Below are 22,966 nucleotides of genomic sequence, written 5' to 3'. Positions count from 1 at the left end.
CCATATATAGTTGATAACACATGAATGTATCTATTAGTATCTGCTGTTGCTAAGCGGAATAAGACAATTGGATGTATAGGCACATATGATTTCGCAACATCTATTTCGAAATAGCTTTAATTAAACTGAAACTCTGTGGTTAGCATCTATCAAGAAGAAAACATATTTTGTGCACTTTAACCTGCACTCTTTCCTAGGCCCTAATTTAAACATTCCTCAACTACTCTACACATACGCCTCCCCAATACACTGGTTCCCCTCTGGTTCAGATGCAACCCATCTGGCTTGAACAGGTCCCACCTATTCCATAAGGTCTTCCAGTGCCCCATAAACCTAAACCCCTCTTTCCTACACCACCCTTTTAGCCATGTGCTTAATATCCTTATCTCAGCTAACTTAGCCTGGCTTGCATATGGAAGAGAATACCACCGTGGACGTTCTGCTTCTAAGCTTATCCGCGACTTCTATAAATTTATCCTGCAGAACAGCCCTCCTGCCCTTTCCTATGTTGTTGGTGCCAGCATGCACCATGACCACTGAATCCACCCCAGCTGGGGCCAAAAGCCTGTGCACACGATTCAGAAGGTCCCCTACCTGGGCACCAGGCAGGCAAGACACCGTACGGGACCCTCTATCATGGGTGCACACATAACTATCTACACCTCTAATAACTGAATCCCCTACTACCACAACCTCCCATCTCCTGGGGGTAGGTGGCTCCTTGGTGCCCACGGGCCCACCTGCCTCCCCAGTGTCTTCCGGCTCTAAAACTGGAAGCACCTGAAAGCTGTTAGACACCGTCACTGCAGGTGATACCGCCTCTGTGAACTGTGTACGCCCTTTTCTACGTCTATGACCTACATTCACCCAGCTCTCCCAACCTACCTGTACATCATTCTCCGCCCTTCCCCACTTATGACGTACACACAGTCTCCCTAAAAGGCAAATTAGCTCTCTCCTTTAACTCATTGTTGTGTTGGATGAGAGCCAGTTGCTCCTCGAGGTCCCAAAGCTTGACCATGAGTGAGTCCACTAACTCACGTCACTCACAGATGAAGTCCGACTGGATGCAAGCATCCAGAAGGGCAAACATCTTGCAAACACAACACTGAGCTGGCCCCATAATTAACTAGCTCACTATGACCCCATCCTTTACTGCCAGCCCAGTATATTTATATAGCGTATTTAACTTTTACTTCATTTAATTAACATATAGTTAATATAATAAAATGTCAAGTACAATAAAACACTAAATAAAGACCTGCATTAAAAATGAACTTATTAAAGTATCTGATAGGGTCAGAGATAACCTTAGAAATTAAACTTATAAAATAACCAAATTAACAATTACCTACCCGAGACTAACTTCCTGCTGAACCACGTTTAACTACAATAATGCGAAGTTGCTCTAGGGAGGCCGAAAAACCACAAAAAACCCTCTCAATGTACGTTATTGCCGGAGTGGGAAAAAAGTGGAAAATGTCCTCCCCGCCCTGACTGACAGTCCAGCCACCTCCTCTCAATTTTTTTGGGCCTGATGCAGTTTGATGTCATACCAGGACATAACTATATGTTACTATATGTTATGTTTACTATATGTTACTGTTATTTTAGATTTTATGTGTTATTTTATATGATTTCGTAGTTTTTGTTTTTGGTCTGGGAACACTCCTATGTAATTGCGTCTTCACTATAAGACATTTTGACTTACTAAAAGTTTCATAGGGACATTCTACTTTCAGATAGTGGGGGAAACCTGTATCTGTATTAATGTAACATCCCAGTTCTCATGTGTTTTTTTTTTCCCCAGATGGGGCTTGGCAAATTTGGTACAATACTGTTGCCCCAGTGGCCATCTTGACTATATATGTTCGTATTCTCAAAACATTAATCAAAATGTTGATCTTCCCAAGCATTCTTTTTGTACATGGAATTTGATTTACTGTCAGTTTGAATCTGTAGTCCTGGTCCTTGTTGTCACAGATATGAGAAACTTTCAGGAGAAGATCCAGTTGCAGAGTTTATTTACAAAAGCAAGTTGGAGAAAATTGTAGTTGAAGAAACAAAGGCTCATATACAAGACACCCATATTAGGTGGGTAGTTCAGCTGCATACAGGTTGACACTTGATGTGCTGAAGGACCCAGCCTCAGGTTGGCCAAATCAGTAGGGGTCAGTGTGTGGCTCAGCATTTGAAGACTGAACATCATAGGAAATGTCATAGGAAAACATTTTAGTACGGTTGATCAATTATGATATAGTTTTGAGAAAATGAAATATTCAGAAAAATTTGCTCAAATAACCTGTATCTCCACCAATATGTATGAAAATGAATTATTAATTAACCAATAATATTAATGAATTAATTATACTGGGATGGTTTAGTACACCAATATACAATATTATGTATGTCCCAATTCTTCAGTTACTGGAAGATTTAATTACAGGATATGAATGGAATTCATGAATTATAGTAAAACTATTAACCTGGGTTAGAACATTCGTCCCACAAATGTAACTCTCACCAGGTATGAAGCAAAACTCTGCTCATGGCCATAGAGAGAGTCTCGTGATACTTTAGGACAAGCTTGGGACTTTTAAAAGCTTAGGGTGGTTTTGCACCAGTGAAGTGACTTAATTATTAGCGTTTGCTCAGACTGAGATTTAAGATGTATAAAAGCCATGCATTTATTTCTAACACTACAACTAACACATAATAGACATTACTCTTAACATGAAACAAAGACAAAATAACAAAATAAAACAAAATAAAATCAAAGAGCAGGATAAAATATGGTAATACAGTAACTTAATTGAAATGGGGACCTTTTAAAGGAAATATTGATCTGCCTAGCAAGCCCTCTATACTGACAGCGACCCAAAATTATAAAGCAAGATGAATATGGCAGGTGTAAGATTAAAATGAATGAATGAAAGTTTGTTTACGTGGTTGCGGATGGAGTCTTTGTAAGTTCGTTGGAGATGTGGTGAGATGATCAAGAGATGGAGTTCGGGGGAAACAAGATCGAGAGGGGCTCCCTGCGTCTGGTGGCTTTATCACAGTTTGCGGTTTCTTCTCCCCTTTCTGTGAAGTTGTTCTTCATGCAGATACCTTCAGTCTTTCAGTTCTGCTCCACACTCGAAGGAATCCGAGGTCTAAAGACCATGAAAATTGATCATTGACATCTGAGAGGACTCCTGGTCTAGGGGTGTGTATAGTGGACCGATGGATTAATGATTGAACTGAAGTAACTTTCAACTAGTGATCAGATTTGGGTTTATTAGAATTTCTCCATGAAATTCATAGGTTATCAAATATGACAAGTTTTCATATAGTAAGATCGGCATTAATTAGCCTAATTCCTAATTTAAATTGTGTTGTACACACTGGTTATTCACATCGGTTCATAGCATGCATGGTTATATTACACATCACCGGACATTGACAGTTTTAGATAAGTTTTATAGAAGTTCTATTATTACAGACAGGCACATAACAAACAACACATCTTAATCCTCGGTTTATGAGTTGCTATTAGTTTCCTTGTGTAACAGTTTAAATTAAACATTTGTAAATTACAATTTGTTCTTAACTTGGACTTACTACAATAACATGGTACACGTGTTTAACACCACAAATATTAATTCATTCATTCAATGATGAGCTAGTGGAAAAAATGTAAGAACAAAAGGAATGCAGCAAAATGCGGGGGGGAGGTGTCTCTGAATTAGTTCAAACAAAAAGTGATAACTATGATACATGGTTGCCTTTATTTAAATACATCCTAATTTCTTTAAGGTACAAGTCAGATATGAGTGGATGTCTACATGTACTGCAAAACTGGATGTCTGCAAAACTATTGAGATTATTTGTAACAAAAATATTAAGATCATACAGACATAACATCTAGATATTTATACTGACAAGAAACAGGCACACAACAGGCAAATCTTAAAAACAAAAGATTCTCTCTTTGAGGTACTGTGTGTGAGGAAGGAGGGGGTGCATGGTGAGTTCTTTAAACACCAGCACTCTTTGGTTCACTCATCAGTTTCTAAATAAACACCCCCTCCTAGACTAGGAGTACCAGCTTGCTCTAGGCTTGGACCCTTAAATCAAGGCCCAGGTTGCTATTCCTAGGTTTCTAGCTCTCTCAGCCATAACATTTGGAATGCTGGCCTTCCTATACCTTGGAATCTGACTTGCCTTGAGTGTGTGAAGAAAACCAAACAAGATGGGGTCAGTTTGTAAATTCAGGGCTTTGTTCATGTTACTAGGAGCCAAAAAAGGGAAGAAGGGACAGGTGAAATGAATCAGCAAATTAAACCCAGGTCACTCCTTCAATCCTGAAAAGGCCACGCACCAGAATTGCTTAAGGCTTTTAGTCATTTTTATATAGTTGGACTCCTTGTAAACGACATACAAGCATTGTGGTATAGATGGCACTGAACTCATTTCATTTTTAGCTACTGGGTTACTGCTAAAAATGTGACTCAACTAACAGTAATTGACCTTTCACAGTGGCCCAAATACTGAGGTTTGATTTCAGTATTATTTATTTTTTGAGTTTTTCTCCAAGCTTAGAAATGTAAATATGTCAAACGGTAGCAATATGATAATGCTTGTATATAAATAAATCATTAAATATGATCTGATAATAAATATATCTTCCAGTCTTCTTTCTGTAATAAATGTTAAAGAGTACAATTTTTTAGTTCTGTTTTTCATTTCAAATTTGATTTAAATTAAAAAAATATATGTAAAGTGAAACATTTGTCTTTTCAGGTATTAAATGGAGCAGACGCATGGCTGACAGTCATGTGCAGACATATTTACTCACCACTTTCAGTGCTGTTCTGATACTTCCACAGGGAACAGGCCATTTTTAGCACCAGGGCACATGTCTTCCAAATCGATCCAACCACCAAGCGCAACTGGATACCTGCCAGCAAGCACGCTGTCACTGTGTCATTTTTCTACGATGCCAACAGACACGTGTATCGCATTATCAGTGTTGGTGGAACAAAGGTGAGAGCTGTATCCATTATGAATAAACATTTGTTCGCTATTGGCCTCGGGCGCTGAATGGGGGTTGTTCTCTTAGCTACTTTGTTAGTACGGGATGTCTGAATTATTACAAATTACCCGTATAATGAGCATACTATGTTTGTAATGTAGTTATGCACAGATCCAGCCTAACTGCATTTCTTTGAACTATGGGAGGATAGGCATGTAACATGAGGAGAACCTGTAAACTCACATTGAGCAGATGCAGTATTGAAGCCACCAATCTAATGGTGTGAGTACATAGGCATTACTGATGGGGGGGCGGGGGGTGGAACACATCCCACCCATTATTCAAAACAGTGGTTTTTGTTTCCCCCCGCATATTTTTCAATATTTCGCTTTGAAAATATGAATAAACTTTTTGGGAGAATTCAGTTCTGATCTAACCTACTGACTAACTGCAAAAACCTTTTAACGATTTCAGTTACACATGCATAAATGAATACTAAGTATTCATTGAAGTATTCATAAGCAGTGAATACTAAGACAGGTAGCCCATATATAGGCAAACATAAGACGTCATACAGGGTAATGACTCAGTCACTGGATCTCTCCCTGCCACCCCCCCCCCCCCCCCCCACCAATATGGAAGACACAATGATGCCCTTGTGTGACCAGCAGTGCTACTAGCACAGCTTACCATGAAACTGATTAATTTATTATCATTTTGGGTAATGAGAGAAGGAAAGAATGCACGTAAATAAGATAATTATTTATTATAGCATTATACAGGATATAACAACCTCAAGTAAATAAATATAGATTGCATAGTGACACACAATACAACTGTCCATTGCTGATTATATATTAAATGATTGATTCCTGAACTTTGTGTCTTCTAGGCTATTATCAACAGCACCATCTCACCTAACATGACTTTCACTAAGACATCACAGAAATTTGGACAATGGGCTGATAGTAGAGCCAACACAGTGTATGGGCTGGGTTTCTCTACAGAGCAACAGCTGCACCAAGTAAGTATTTTGAATCATATGGATATTCAATAGGATTTGCCAGCAGAACGGATTTCTTTCAAATCAATCTTCATGTGTGATTTCTCAAGCACAAGAAAATGTACATGGCAGGCCGTTCTCAGAAAAGGGGCGGGACCCAAGGCCAACTAACAGTTGCTGTGTTTCATTAGAACTTAGAAGTCAGAATTTCTGAGTTCCTAGACAGAAATGTCAACTGGAATGTCCCCTGGAGCTGGAGTTCTGACTCAGAAAGTCAGAGGAACCTGTGCAACCCCCGACTTCTGAATGCAAGATTGTACCCTTTATCAACAAGTGAAATCTGTAGTTGTATACTGTTATTGGCACTTACGTCCCTTTTGTGGCTCATTAATTCGGTCGTACACACGTAAAAACCACTATCAGTGGACATGTTGCTACTACAGTTGAAACCAGATATTTACATACACTTCAGAAAAAAAACCTTTTTTCTTTACTGTCAAGCATTAAATCAGAGTAAACTTTGTCTGTTTTAGATTAATAAATAGTAACATATTTTTTACATTTGTTAAATGTCAGAATAAAGAGAGAGAATGTTTATGTATTTTTTTTTATCTATTTCATCAGTCAAAAGTATTGTGTCTTTAAACAAAAAGAAAACTCCAGATGATTCCATTCTGAGCTTAAGAAGCCTCTGATAGGTTAATTGTTTCTATTTGAGTTAATTGATGGCCCACCTGTGGATGCATATAAAGACACACCTCAAACACAGAGTCTCATTCTTTGACATCATGGGAAAACCAAGAGAAATCAACCAAGACATCAGGAAAAGAACCGTGGACCTCCACAAGTGTGGCTCATCCTTAGGTGCAATTTCCAGATGCCTGAAGGTCCCACATTCGTCTGCTCAGACAATAATACGCAAGTATAAAAAACATGAGAATGTACAACTGTCATACCGCTGAGGAAGAAGATGGATTCTGAGTCCCAGAGAGGAACGTTTTTTGGTGTGAAATGTGCGAATCAACCCCAGGACAACAGCAGAAGACCTTGTGAAGATGCTGGCTGAAACTGGTAAGACAGTGTGATTATTCACAGTAAAACGAGTCCTGTACCGACATGAGCTGAAAGGTCACTCTGGGAGGAGAAAGCCATTACTTCAAAACCTCCATAAAAAAGCCATACTACAGTTTGCAACTGCACATTTGGACAAAACTCTTAATTTCTGGAGACATGTCCTGTGGTCTGACGAAACAAAAAATGAACTGTTTGACTATAATAATAAACAGTTAATTTGGAGGGAAAAGGGGGAAGCTTTGAAGCCTCAGAACACCATCCCAACTGTGAAGCATGTAGATGGTAGTATAATGTTGTGGGGCTGCTTTGCTGCAGAAGGGACTGGTGCACTTCACAAAATAGATGACATCATGAGAAAAGAAAATGATGTGGATATATTGCAGCAACACCTGAAGACATCAGCCAGGAAGTTAAAGCTTGGGCACAAATGGGTCTTCCAAATGGACAATGACCCTAAGCATACCTCCAAATTAGTGACAAAGTGGCTTAAGGACAACAGTATTGGAGTGGCCATCACAAAGCCCTGATCTGAATCCCATAAAAAATTTGTGGCCGACACTGAAAAGGCGAGAGTGAGCAAGAAGGCCTACAAACCTGACCCAGTTAAACCAGTTCTGTCAAGAGGAGTTGGCCAAAATTCCAGCAAACTATTGTAGAAAGCATGTGGAAGGATACCCAAAATGTCTGGCCCAAGTGAAACAGGTTCGGGGCAATTCTACCAAACACTAAGGAAGGGTATGTAAATGTTTGACTGATGAAAGTAATAAAAAAAAATCCAGAAAATTCTCTCTCTCTTTATTCTGACATTTTACCAGGGGAAAAAAAATATATTTATTGATCTAAAACAGAAAAAGTTTGCTTTGATTTAATGTTTGACAGTAAAGAAAAAAGTTTTTTTTCTGAAGTGTATGTAAATATCAGGTTTCAACTGTATGTTTGTATACACAAAATACCATGTAACGTGTTGTTATCAACTGGTATTGCTAACAATGGCTAACAATGAACCTGGCTAGAACTCGTGCCTGTTTCAGAAAGCAGATTTCTTACTTAGCTGGATAACTTGTCGGATTTAAGGTAGTCTGAGCTAAATGTAATTGAATGAAGAAAATGGCCATTTAAACTGGGGTACCTTAAATCTGATTAAATTGTCTGGTTAGACAAGAAACCCTGCTGTTTGAAAGGTCCATGGTAATGCTAAATAAATTACTGACTTAGTGTACTGGAATGTGGTTACCTTGGGTGTAAAGTCTTTCCCACTTTCTGACTTCCAACCTTTGAGGTAAATGGAATGCAGCATTAGGCCCAGGACACACCAACTGCAAGGTGTATGTATAGTGGGTGCAGATCAGCATGTTTGTCCACAATGACCACATAAATGTAAGCCCTATCTTTCTACACTGAGTTTACCTTTGATAATGACTATGAATAATACAATGTTTGATTTAAAAAAGTATGAGGATCATAAGGTTGACCATTGTTAACCAGCAAGCAGTAACATGATTTTTATCCTTGTTCAGAACGAGAGCAAGAGCACCTGAAAACAAACGTGCTTCACCTTGAGTTATGTTAACATCAACTTAACCCAGTGTAGGCTATAATTATATTTTCTGCTCCCACTGTATTCAGTAGAACTCACGTAGCCTCCATTTTCTCCTTCAGTATAATGCAATTGCCAAAATGGTTAAGATAATTAATATTCAAATATTTTTCATGTCTATTATATAGTCAAAGTAAAAGTTTGTGAACCCCTTGGAATTTTTTATATTTATGTCTAAATCCCATATTAGACATGGTTGTATCTTCATGCAAGTCACAGTAATGAACAAACACAATCTCAAAACAGACATCGATTTTTAGAGAATTTTCGACAATATTGAATACATCATTCAACCTGTGAAACTGAAAGTTGGAAAAAGTAAGTGAACCCTAAGGTAGCACACCTGGAGTCCATTTAATGAAACAACTACAGAGGTGTAGCCTACAATTACTCTGATTGATGAAAAACAATGAAAGGTTTGAGTTTGAGCTTTTGACAAGAAGCATATCCAGATGGCAATCATGCCTCACACAAAAGAGCTCTCTGAAGAGCTACAATCAAGAATTGTTAATTTACATATGGCTGGAAAGGATTACTAAGTCATCTCAAAGACTTTAGATATTCATCATCATATTGTCTTTAAATGGAAACAATTTAGTATCGTGGCTGGTATTGTAGTCAGCATTGCAAGTCCACATAATCTCTCCTGAGACATGGATGTTCTTAAGCAGTTTTTATTTTTATAAATTTTACTAATAAAATAATACAATAATAAAATAAAGTTTAAGTTTAGAGCAACTGTAACTGGGATTCCATATCTGAAAAAGGGCTGTTATTACTGATGTCCTGTCTTCTAATGTCTTTGGTCATTTCATTCAATTTTGCCACATCAAAAAAACAATAAAAAAACTAAATAAAATTATCTCTGAAGCCCTGCATCTATGTAAATCTTGAATGTAATCACATTAAGGTTTTATCAAAAATTACAAGAAAGCAGTATGTTTAAAAAATCTTCTTGGGGAATTCTCTGTGTCTCTTTCAATTTAATTAGATGTTATATTTTATATATTTTTGTTGTTGCCTAAAGATAATGCGACCACACAGCCAAAAGTGTGCAAGTACTATGGGTCTTATGGTAGTATATTTATCCACTCAAATCTTTGTAATAATGCATAATGTGTCTCCCAGTCTAACATGGTCTCATTCTGCTAGATCTAGCACTTATCTCAAACAAAGCTTCAACTAATTCTGTGGCAGAAAATAAAGTGTTGTGGTCATTTAATTTTTAATACTACACATGATAAAAAACCAATACAGTCACAGAAAATGTTACGAGACCCCTATATATTTTTATACAAATCTGCATTTTTAAATCCTGGTTTAATTGTGATTCTGAAGGCTATGCTATGCAGCAGGATGCCTCCAGGTTCAAAACTTCTAAGACAGCAGTACACATGACTAAGGTTAAGCAGGAGACTGAACATAAACCAGCCAGGTAGAGGGTAGAAGTGACTTTCTAACACGACACGCTGTAAAATGTGGAGCATAGGCTCCGTCTTGGGGCTATGGCCTGAAATTTGTGTCACAGTATAATTTGAACAATGGACGTTTTTGCTTAAAATTTCAATATTAAAGCATTCTGCACAAATATAGCTTTTTTTTCAAATAAGACGCACCTTATTGGTTGTCTTTGAACTTTGAAGCAGGAAGTTTTACCCAACAGAACTGTATTCACCCTTTGAACCCTATCCATTTTTGAGTGTACATACATTGTATATACATGAGTTAGCCACACATATTTTATGGTTTTTCCTTGACAAGTCAGACATGTCATAATTTGATGTGTAAATGCTGAGACAGGCTTTATCATCCTTCTTCTGTGGATAAACTGGTGGTGCCTATTGAAATTTCTCCATTTTCAGTCTCATCTAACATAAAATCAGCAGGCACTACAAATATAATCTTATAAATGTTGAGATTAGAGTCCCTGTGATGTGGGAATGCAGCCCTTTCATTGGGGACTTTTCTGATCCACTGGATAAACACAGATGCGTAAGACAGTTTTAGAGTCTAATGCTGAATGTTTATTGCTATAGTTTTTTTTGCTATATATGCTACGAACTCCAGTTCATTTTTGAGTGTGTTTCTATCCATTTATTTATAGGCTTATAATAAATAAATAATAAATATTTTTCCCAGAATGGCAGTGCATGGATCATTGCGGAAGCAAATATGTGCTTTGTTTTCCATCTAATGTTAATGATATTGATGTTTTATAGATTATTTTTCTTGGAAAATGTTTAAAATATATGCCTCATTGCATACCGGATTACTCTGGAATATTTTAGCGCACAACATTGAACCTTGGATGACCAGATCGAGTAATTCCTCTTGACCGCAAAGATTCGTCTCTGTGCATTATACCTATCCAGAGTTGCGAACCTGAGATTAATGGGTGTGAAAATCACAATCAATCTATTTTGTGTTTTTGGGTTTTACGGGTTAATTAAACAGATGAACATTAATCTGTTGTGATAAATTTTGAGACGTTTTGATGATTGGTCTTGACTGGTCTTGAAATAATACCTCAAGTCCTCTATGACCAAAACAAGACCATGTCAAAGTAAATTTGGGAGTAGTAAAGTATCGCCCTGCTACCCTGTATGGGAATGGATAATATTCACCCATAAAACACTTTTACAGAACAAAATTCACTGTCTGCAGTAATGGAGAGTAGTCTATATCATCAACTCTGCCTTGCATTTGAAAAGATTCCTGGTAGTGTATGCACTCATTAGAACAAGTATTAAGGTCGGCAACCCTTTTCAAACATTTCAGCCATTTCAAATGTTTCATACATGGCTTAATAGTCCTGGCTGATTTTTTTAAAATTCCTTGTGTTCTAGCATGGCTTTGCATCTAAAGAGATGGTGTGTGATGAATATGTATGGTAAAGGTCAAAGTCCAACTTATATTGGGCTAGACTATTCCAAATCCGGTGTGCTTGTCAGAGCATTGAGAGAAAGGGTCCTTATTATCTCTTTATTATTGTTGTGTTAACAAAGAGGCCAATCATTTTTTCACACAAGAAGATTACATGTTGAACTACCCGGACACACCAAACAAATGCAGCGAGCTCTGAGCTTTGTTGTATAATTTTTCACTGAGACTCCCTGTTCATTCTACTACATCCTGTATAATATTGTACTATTTTATCTGAATTTCCAGTTTGCGGAAAAGTTCAAGGAAGTAAAGGAAGCTGCACGCCTTGCTCGGGAAAAATCTCAAGACAAGATTGAGCTGACGAATGCTGCCCTGAACATTGCTGCACCACAGGTAAGCTGCTGATCCAGATTCATGGTCCCAGAAGTCTTGAAGATAAAGTAATGACCATGATCAAAGGTTCTTTTGTCAGGTTAATTTGTCATTTAAAGTACTGAACTATATTTAATTCTGTTGCATTGGATATTTTCACTTATTCTGGTTCATTATTTTATATGAAAATCACATGAAATTGAGTGAAACAGGACAAGATTATTTAACTTGAGTGACGTACTCCCAAAGCATCCCTTTAATCTAGGTAATGAGGAGTATAAAAACCACAAGAACATGAATGTGATGGGTCAGTGTATCTCAAAGGGAAGAAAAAGGGAACTAGGCCATGGATGATCTCACAATATCTGTGATGTACATCTCCTCACTGTAAAGATGTTTTCAATCCATATTGAGCAGAGGAACAACAAAAATATATATAATCATTATCGTTTCTCGTGTGTACACCCCAAAGTTATACTAATATATTTTTATGAATTCTTTAACAAGACGTTTATGATTTACAACTTGTTCTTTTACCTTGTTATACTCCTATGCTCCCAGTTCTCTCAGGTCAGTATAATGTCCATTTCTATCTGCTGTTACATCATGTATTGTAATCTAATATTCCGTGACTTTAAACATGTAGCATTAGATGCATGCTGCTTGCTAAATACATGATGTTTAAAAGTTATACATAACTAGAGCAAGATGTGATATGGCAAAAGCCAAATAAATCATTTGTACTTGTACAAATAACTAATGAAGTATTATTTATAAAAGGATATCCATTAATACTTTCACTCCAACGGCAATAAATCCAGTTCAGATCCAATGCAAAGTGAATTATTTATAGGGACATCAGGTTCATCGATTTAAATGTAACCTGAAAATCAATACTCCAATGGGCAGCTGAAGGTCAGAAATCAGTTCAGGTACACAAGGTTCCAATTCCAAGACAGGGTCAAAATTCCACATGTAAATCGGTGAATCACAACAGGACAACACAACCAGACACAACAACGGTTACAGGTATGTGAAAAAAGTACACTACTCCATAACAGTCTAAGAACACCAAGACATTTAATTAATACATTTCCAGCTATGTTCAGTTTTCAGGGGAGGCAGATTGTGGCCTAGCTGCAGGGAGTTCTGACTTAAACCTGATGTGAGGCTAAGTTATATACTTAATTTATATACTGCATTTATATACAAACAACTCTGGGGCCCACACTCTAGGGGGGCCCCTTCTTATCTTGACTTGCTTTTTTTTGTTTTGTTTTTTTTAGACAAAACACATAGATTGAATGTCCACTCCATACCATTTCTATAACAATTTTGGTTAAAATTTCATCTGTAATATATCTTAAATTTGGTCAATCAATGTGTCGGTGTGATGTCCCCTTCCCCTGATTGGCAAATTTTACAGAGAGCACTTCTACCCCCATCCTGATTAGTAAGTTTTACCGCTTGCATCCCATGCTTTGATTACCATATTATTGATGTTCCATAATTTTTTATTCTATCTTGTGGTTCTTTCAGCTCCAAAAATGGCTTGAATACCCAACTTAGGGGGCCCCCTACCCATGTCAGCTTAGGGGCCCCAGTGAAGTTAAACCAGCCTTTATATACATAATTTATGGTTCCAGATTGTCAAATCAACCTCAGATTGTGAAAGATTTAATATGCATGAAAGTGTGCATTGTTGTGGTAAACCTGGAGCTAAATATACATCCAGTCACGCAGAGAGGAAGATTTTATCCATAGCAATGTACAACTGAGAGAGCAGGGTCAGATAGGGCCTTGCTCAAAGTCCCAACAGTGAAATCATTCTGTCAAATATAGGATTTGATCTGAAAACCAGTGTTGGGGATGCTACTTTTAAATGGTAGTTTTTCAAGCTACAAGCTACTTAGGATTAAAAGTAGCTAAGCCATAGCCAAGCTACTGTTTTAATATAGTAGTTAGCTACTCTACAAGCTACAGAGAAAAAGTAGCTAACTACATCAAAGCTATTTCATCTGGTAATACTTAATATTGCTGCTGTAGGATACTCTTAAAGCAAATTAATTAAAAAATATATGAAACATGATGTTAAAAATAGTATGTAAATCTATTTTTTTTCAACAATGTAATGTAAAGTCAGAATAAGGTTTCAAAAAAGTTTCTTTGGTGTAAACCAAGAGTTCTTCACAATTGCTGTGTGAAAATTAGAAGGGTTACAACAAAGAAAAGAAAAAAGAAAGAAAGAACAAAAAATGTGATAATCTAACCTACTGAGCCACACAAAATACTTCATAAACAACTGAGGAAGCAGGACCGGCCAATCTCATGATGAATATTGGGGTTAAAGGCTTTGCTCAAGGGCCTAACTGTGACATCACTCTCTGGCCATTGAATCAGCAATTGATTTTATGGGCACAGCACCCTAACTCACTGAGCCATACAACACCTCTCATTAATAATTTAAATTAGAGTGAATCAAACTCACTTTTTCAGTGTTTGTCTGATCCCATCCATCCATTTCCCAAACCACTTATCCTTCTGGGTCATGGGGGGTTCCAGGGTCTATTCTGGAAGCTACGGGCATGAGGCAGGAAACAACCCAGGATAGGGGGGCCAGCCAGCCCATCGCAGGGCACACTCGTACACTATTCACTCACACATGCTCACCTATGGGCTAACTCCAATCAGCCTCAGCATGTCTTTGGCCTGTGCGGGGAAAGAGATGAAATGTATGTCAAAAAAGCTTAGGTGATTAGGTTACTAGAAAAATTTTGTGAACCACTTGAAAATTTCTATATTTATGTCTAATTCCCATATAAAACATGGTCATATCCTCACGTAAGTCACAGTGAACAAACACAGTTTCCCATAACTACTGTAAAAATACACATATTTTCAGAGAATGTTTGACCATTTTGAATAAATCATTCAAACCGTGAAACTGAAGGTTGGAAAAATTAAGTGAACTCTAAGCTATACAGTAACACACCTGCAGTCCATTTAATTAAATGAGTTCTGAGGTGTAGTCTAGAATTATTTAAATAAAGTAATAAAAACACTGATAAGTTTGAGTTTGAGCTTTTGACAAGAAGCATATCCAGACTGGAATCATGCCTCACACAAAAGAGCTCTCTGAAGAGCTATGATCAAGACTTGTTAATTTACATAAGGCTGGAAAGGGTTGCAAAGTCATCTCAAAGATTTTAGATATTCATCAGTCTACAAATGGAGACAATTTGGTATTGTGGCTACTCTGCCTAGAAGTGGGTGCCCCGCCAAGATGACCCCAAGAGCACAGCACAAAGTCATCAATGTGGTAGAGAAGAACCCTAGATTGACAGCGAGCAATTTGAGGAAGTCTTTGGAACTAACATCTCTGTTCATGATTCAATAATATGCAGAACATTAAACAAGAATGGAGTCCATGGCAGGACACCAAGAAGGAAGCCACTGCTGTCAAAAAAGAACATTTCTGCATGCCTGAAGTTTGCGAAAGAGCACTTGGATACTCCACAATGGGACTGGAAAAATGTTTTCTGGAGTGAACAATTTGGGAGGAACAAGCAGAACTTCATTTGGCGTAAAAAGGACACCTGCATATCAACATCAAAACATCATCCCTACAGTAAAGTATGATGGAGGGAACATCATGATTTGGGCCTGCTTTGCTGTATCAGAGCCTGGACAGCTTGCCATTATTAAGGGGAAAATTAATTCCCAAGTTTATCAACAAATTCTCTAGGATTATGTGAGGGTGTCTATCCATCAACTGAAGCTCAGAAAAGGCTGGGTGATGCAACAGGCCAATGACCTCAAACATCGCAGCAAATCCACAGCACAATGGTTTCAGAAGAACAAAATCCACTTTTTGGAATGGCCCAGTCAGAGCCCAGATCTCAATCCTATTGAGATGCTCTGGAATGACTTGAAGAGAGCCATACACAGAAGACAACCAAAGAATATGGAAGGGTTAAGGCCATTCTGCAGGGAAGAATGGGCTAAAATTCCCCCTGCATGATGTGCAGGTCTGACTTGCAGTTACAGGGAGCACCTGGTTGAGGTCATTGCTGCCAAATGAAGGTCAACCAGTTATTAAATCCAAAAGTTCACTTACTTTTTCCACTACCACTGTGAATGTTGAATGTGTTTCTATATAAAGACATGAAAGAATACATGCTTGCATGTTATTGGCTTAAGCTAAATTGTGTATAGCAGCACCTTTGACTTAGATTAAGATCAGATTACCTTCTTGACAAATTCATGCAGAAAACCAGATAATTCCAAAGGGTTCACATACTTTTTTATTTGACTGTACATAACATTCTGTTCCACCTCATTTGTACAGCTTGTTTTAATTTTTTTTAAGCATTTGCAGTTCCATTTCAATATCTTCCAAGTGAGTATATGAAAGTGGTAAATGCTTAAAATGCCTTGCAATTTTCTCCCACTGGCAACAGCATAACTTACGCTTTATTGACAGCAGCCCTTCATGTATCACAAGCTGTAGTGAATGCTCAAAAGAGCACAAGAAATAAGAACTATCTTTTTACAGACTGCTGAAAATAAAATAAGATATCGAACATGGATTGGTCACACATGGCTGATATCTGATGTCTAATCAGGTATGGATCAGTGCCGATACCGATCCCGAATATCGGGTTGGTGCAACCCTAATTTAAATATCTGACATTTATTTACTTAGGAGATGTCAGTGTCATCAGAAGGGATTAGACATTCAGGAGGACCAAATCTGCTCAGCGGTAGGGGCTGGGCAGTGCAATGAGCACATACAGCTCTGGAAAAAAATTAAGAGATCACACCAACATTTTTAGTTTCACTCATTTCTCAATTTGTGGGGTTGATTCTGTGTAAAATGCAGAGGGCAGAGTCAGCCAGTCCCTAGAGCAATTGATTAAGGGCCTTGCTCAAGGGCTCAACAATGACCTCATTCGGCTGACCACAGAATTTGAACCTACAACCTTATGATCATGATCAGAGAGTATTACCTCACACACCTCCCTGTAGAACTTGTAAATAATACTAAATTCTTTATTAAAATTGAAATAAATACATTCAAGTGAATACTGTTCATTTACATACAAATATCCTTTCACAAATATAAAAATTATGCAGGAACAGTCAAAATAGTCTGAATATGATCCAACATTGCAGTGTTTTAATGAGCTTAATTTTGTTAATTAGCTTAATCTTTTCTCAGTGCTTGTAAACTTGCACCAAGTGTGACTTAAATGATTTGCTTGAAAAGTTTATAAAGTCAAGGGAAATGCTTGTAGGTATGTCTTAATCCTTCAAAATGCATTCCGGATTATCATCCTGATGGATGATAATTCTTTAAATGTGATAAAACACATTTGCCTATAGCAAAAAGCTTAAACAATTAATTATATAAAAAGTGTATATAATTATATACTTCACATGCATGAACCACTGGTCTAGATTGCCCCATTAAGAAGGGTTCTGTGTATAACATCCTACAGGACCTGTCTGAAGACTTGCAGTCACCGCCAATGTGCATCAACGGCCCTGGAGAGGAGAAGCTATTTCGCAGTCAAAGTGCAGACATTACCTTGTCATCCGAGAAGGAACGAATCAAAAAGATGCTCTCTGAAGGGTAATCATTTTCCACTTGTGATTAGCTTGTTTTCCAAATTCAAAACCAACGCTCAGTGTGTGAGCATATATATATATATATATATATATATATATATATATATATATATATATATATATATATATATATAGCAACAGTGTGTGTGTGTCTGTGTGTATGTACTGTACCTTGTTGGAATAGTTTACGATGAAACTCAAACTACATGGCATGCGGGTAACAGAGAATGAAATTTGTACACAATTTTAGCAAAACATTGTAATTGTGTTTTTTTGCTGTGTGATTCCAGGTCATTAATGCTTATATAAGTACCAAGAACAGGGAGGTACAACAGATTCCTGGATAACAATTAAAATAATTTAATTTCCATTTAATCAATGAGTGAAATTTCTTATTTCCTATTTGGACACCATATTAATTACTTCAAATGGTTTTATGTATCACAGAGAAAAACAGCATTCATTAGATGGGTCAAAAATATAAAGACACACTTAATATGTTATATATTTATTATATTTATAGTGTAATTGTTCTAGTGCAGTTTAAAAGCCATTGCTCCTATCTTGGAAGGAAGCTCTTGTTGTGCCTGTAGTTTTCCAAACCACAGACCACTATAGTCTGCTCAAATCTACAGTATGATACAAAGTTGTTATGGATTCGGGCGGCTTTAGAGTGAGGACGTGGCATGATACAGGCAGAAATACAGGACGACCCACTTGCGGCTCAACAATACAAAACAGGGTTTATTAAATTAACTAAAAACACAAGAAAACACTAACAAAAAAAGGACCACGAGGAGTCAAAAGTGAATGGGGATAAACAAAGATTAATTACAAAACAGGGGCAGGCAGGCAGAACATACGTCTAACAACAAACATTAACCATTGCAAATCGACAGAACATTCAACAAACCACTAGGGAACTGAACAGAAGCAGGGACTTAAATACTGAAACTAAAACTGGGTAACAAGACTAGCACAGGACAGGTGAGACTAATTAACAAAAACTGTAAAACAGACCATAGATGAAACTCATTAACTCAAAGTCACTAAACAGGGAAACTAAGAACTAACCAAGAAAACTGGAAACACAGAATCTAACGCTGGGAGTAACAAAACCTATAAAACATAACTAAGGCTCAAAACAAGAAACCAAAACAGAATGGAAAAAAAAAATCACCAAACATGGGAACTAGAAAAACTCATACTAATGAAAACAGTAGGAACAAATACAGAAGAGGTGGGATTTTAACACAGGACATAAGGATTCACAGACAACTGTATGCTCAACAGGTTGAGCTATGCAGCCAACTGGGAGCAGGGAAAACAAAGACTGACAACACGAGGGACAGAATGACCAGCAACGCCTGCTGGAAGATGATATTGTGTAAAGTCTCCTCACTTCATTTGTCGTTTGCAGGTCAATCTGTGAGATTAGTCTGGAGGCAGAGCTGTTTACCTTGCAAGACAGCAATGCAAAGCTAGTAGCCGCACTGCATGAGGCCAATAACAATGTAGAGCAGTGGAAGAAGCAGCTGGCAGCCTACCAAGAAGAAACTGAGCGGCTGCGGGACCAGGTCAGCCGCTCTCCTGAGCCTCTATCTGCCCAATAACTTTCTGCAGCACAATTTTCTTTACTCAGCATTTATGTGCGATTGGGAATAGTAGGAAAGATCAGTACACCTGTAGCTACAATGAGGTGCCTGCTTCAGTTCTACACAATTAACAAGGATTTCCAGTTTTAATAAACCAATTATGCTATGGATATCCTAATACATGAAAAAAGGAAACCCGGGGTCCTTCGAGGATTAGCAGAAATTCTTGGGACTAAAACTAAAATTTAATGTCTTCTAATATTATAATATCTATTATAATTATTATAATCGATACAATATTATAATAGATATTATAATAACTAAGTTGAGGGATAAGTATATTTTGTGAAATCAGTATGACAATTTACATTTTGCTAAGTTCAGAAGCTACAAATACTACACTTTGCATTCTGTCATGAATGAACTTTTTTTTAACTTTCTGACAATCCGATTAAACAAAACATCTTGGTTCATGAATTTCTCAACTAATTAGATGGTATAAAGTTTTGATCAAAATTAAAGTTGGGTAGGATAATATTTCTAAATATTTATTTTCATAAAGCTGGAATCCATATCTGGAAAATTTATGGCTTACATTTCATAAGGAGGAATGACCAGGTGACTGAAAGTGGTTCATGTCTCTTGGGGTGAAAGAGAGAAGAGTTTGTAGGGCGGCAATATCCTACTTACATTGTCCTAGTTTGAAGGAATGGAAAAATTACCACTGGGAGCTGCCAGATATTTATTTCATTTTTTTTTTTTTATCTCTTAGACGTTAAAAATAATTTCTCAAGGTTCACAAAGTCTTTTAAGTTGAAGTTAAACTAAAGAGATTCCCACTGTAGTTATATACCTTCCTTTCAGATATCAGATATTGAATCAGACGTAAAATAATTTGGGCTGCAGAAAACATTGCACATAATACCCAGTGAATCTTTTCAGTAGTGTAAAATAATTAAAGCACAGTAAGGATTGCCAATTTCAGTACCAGATTACCGAAAGGAGAAAATAGCACAATACTACAGGAAAGGATATTGAAATAGACATTAAGGCAGCGGCCGAACCAATGGAAGGTCTTGAGTGGCAGGCCCCTCCTGAAATCGGCTCAGCTAATTTTCATTGACTCTTACTGATGACTTATTTGCATAGTATAAGTAATATAAATGTCTAGGATTGGGTTGGGAGAACTCTTAGAAAAATCAGTGACTAAAAAAAAATTGCAAATGTATGTTTTTGCAATTATTATTTTAGCTGGCAGATCTAGAAGCCCATGGAAGCAGCCACGGTCCAAGTGACTTACTAAAGGATGAGCTCACTCAGTCACTAGAGGAACTAGAAGCTCTCCTGAAGGCAAAAGATGAGGTAAAACGTTTACACCTTACTTGTATTAGGTATTTATCTGTAAATACACATAAGGGGTCTCTAACTCCGGTCCTGGAGAATGTCTGTCCAGTAGGTTTTCTATCCTATTTGGCTTCTGATGAGCTCAGGTAAATACCAGGAACAGTTGTGACTCATCAAAAGCCAAGATAGTAGCTCTCCAGAACTGCAGTTGGAGACCCCCTATATCAGGGGTAGCCAATCTTATCCACAAAGAGCCAGTGTGTATGCAGGTTTTCACTGCAACTCCCTAATTAGGTCACTAATTAGAGGACTGATTGGCTGAAGAGTCCTCACACCTGGGTTTGAACAGCTGACGTAAAGGTTATCCGAAAAACCTGCATACACACCGGCCCTTTGCGGATGAGATTGGCCACCCCTGCCTTACATACATATAGAGCAAAGTTCTCCAATTCCAGTCCTGGAGGGCCAGAGTCCAGCACGTGTTGCAGATTTCCCTGCTCAAACATACCTACTGACTTTGGTAATTAGCCGATTAAAGCTCAAACACACCTACTAAACCTGCTAATGTCATGGACCCAGGCAGTTCGGGCACGGAGGCATGGTATGGTGCGGTGCAGGCTGGGAAAAAGTTGGACAACCCACTTGCGGCTCACAGAACGAACAGGGTTTATTAACAAAAACAGAAAAACATTAGGAACACTACAAAACAAATGAACCAATGGCCTGTACTACAAAGCAGGGTTACTGGCTTATCGGGGTAACTTGTCAGATTTAAGGTACCACAATTTAAATGGACTTCATATTCGTTTACTTACATTTTGCCCAGACTACCTTAAATCTGACAAGTTTCCCTGATAAGCTAGTAACCCCGCTTCGTAGTACAGGTCTCAGGAGGGGTCAAAAGCAAAATGGGATAAACAAAGGGTAATTACAAATGGGTCAGTGTAACAAGGGGCGGGCGGGCGGGCAGGCAGGCAGGCAGGCAGGCAGGCAGGCCAAGTACAAATAACAGAACGTGCAACAAACAACATCATACATATAATGACCCACTCAGGAACTGAACTCAGGCAGGAACTTAAATACAAAAACTGAACCAGGTAACGACAAGCAGGAGTGAGACAGACAATTAAACAATCCGGGAGGGTGCAGGGCAATGAGCAATTAGGCAAACGCACAAGGACAGGCATAAGGACAGGCAACAGGTGAAACTAATAATTAACTCAGAAACTAAACAGGGAAACTAGGGACTGATAAAAAAAGACAAGGAAAACAGAATCTAACACTGGGGAAATAAGAAAGACAAGTAAAACAACCAAGGCACTAAGCAAGAAACCAAAACAGGAAACAAACTCACAAAATCACAGGAATTAGAAAAAAATGATACCAATGAAACACTAGGGAACAAAATACAAAATCAGAGGAAGTAGGATTTGAACAAACAACAATTGGGGTTTAATCGGGTTGCCGCAACTTACCTCATTGAGTCATGCAGCCGACAGGGATCAGGATAAACTACAGACTGACAACAAGGAAGACAGGATGGCCAGCGATACCTACTGGCCACATGGGGAGAAGATACAAGACTGGCACAAAACAGGTGCTGACCCTGACAGCTAATTAGCTGATTAAGATGTGTTTGAGCAGGGCAACCTGCAAAGTATGTTGGATTCTGGCGTTCCAGGACTAGAATTAGGGAACCCAAATAAAGAGTATATTACATCAGGTGCTTTACCACCAAAGTTCAGGAATTTGGTTCCAGGCTCTGAATTTCTGGGCTATCTGTACTGGGAAGTTTTGTAGTTCCTGGTCACTTGTCACGTTTGTGTGTTGCTTTCCCACTGCACAACAGGAACTGTGATCTTTATGCTAAAGAAGCATGGGTGATGCAAAATTGCATAGGTTAAATTTCACATGTTATTTTATACACAATGAAACAAAACAATGGAGGATGAACAAGTCGATTTGTTACGGTTCTATTTTTTTGCAGCAATGAATATACTACAGATGCACAACATATTAGTTATCATATTGGTATCGGCTAATATGCTTTAAAAAATCAAGATATCAGTACTGGAACAATATCTTGGCCAATATTTAAACTGCATCAATATTCGAAGTTAGCAGTACCAGAGCTGAAGACACAGCAAGTAAAATAACAACTGAATTGCATGATCAGCCATTTTCCATAGCGGAGATTTGAGGGATTTTGCTGACTCCCTTATTAGAGATCTCAAAGTACTGCCGGCGACATGTTTATAATTCATTTTAATCTAGAAAGCAGGGCTGTGGGAACAACAGCATTGTATTCCATTGACATTGCTCTGCCTATCTAAGCCATACTCATTACACACTCACTAACCTGTACAATTTCTGGAATTACTGGATGGATTACCTGGAAATGTGAAAGTTAATAAATGTGGCTTTACCTGAATGCTCCGAGTCCTAGTTGT

At 37.9% G+C, this 22,966-nt stretch overlaps 1 protein-coding gene across 5 annotated transcripts in view; it reads left to right on the top strand.

The window, feature by feature from the left end:
- LOC125717170 (homer protein homolog 3-like) overlaps positions 1-22,966 on the top strand; it is a 61,942-nt gene that overhangs the window by 24,774 nt on the left and 14,202 nt on the right. For all 5 annotated transcript variants that reach the window (XM_048990166.1, XM_048990167.1, XM_048990165.1 and 2 more), the window contains exons 3-8: positions 4,872-5,028; positions 5,910-6,041; positions 11,860-11,967; positions 17,448-17,581; positions 18,998-19,154; positions 20,424-20,534. In XM_048990166.1, coding sequence (XP_048846123.1) covers positions 4,872-5,028; positions 5,910-6,041; positions 11,860-11,967; positions 17,448-17,581; positions 18,998-19,154; positions 20,424-20,534 — 799 coding nt within the window. The remainder of the gene's footprint in view (positions 1-4,871; positions 5,029-5,909; positions 6,042-11,859; positions 11,968-17,447; positions 17,582-18,997; positions 19,155-20,423; positions 20,535-22,966) is intronic.

The sequence above is a fragment of the Brienomyrus brachyistius genome, chromosome 21 (assembly GCF_023856365.1).
Source record: "Brienomyrus brachyistius isolate T26 chromosome 21, BBRACH_0.4, whole genome shotgun sequence".
Classification (NCBI taxonomy): Eukaryota; Metazoa; Chordata; class Actinopteri; order Osteoglossiformes; family Mormyridae; genus Brienomyrus; species Brienomyrus brachyistius.
This window is presented reverse-complemented; position numbering and strand designations above follow the sequence as displayed.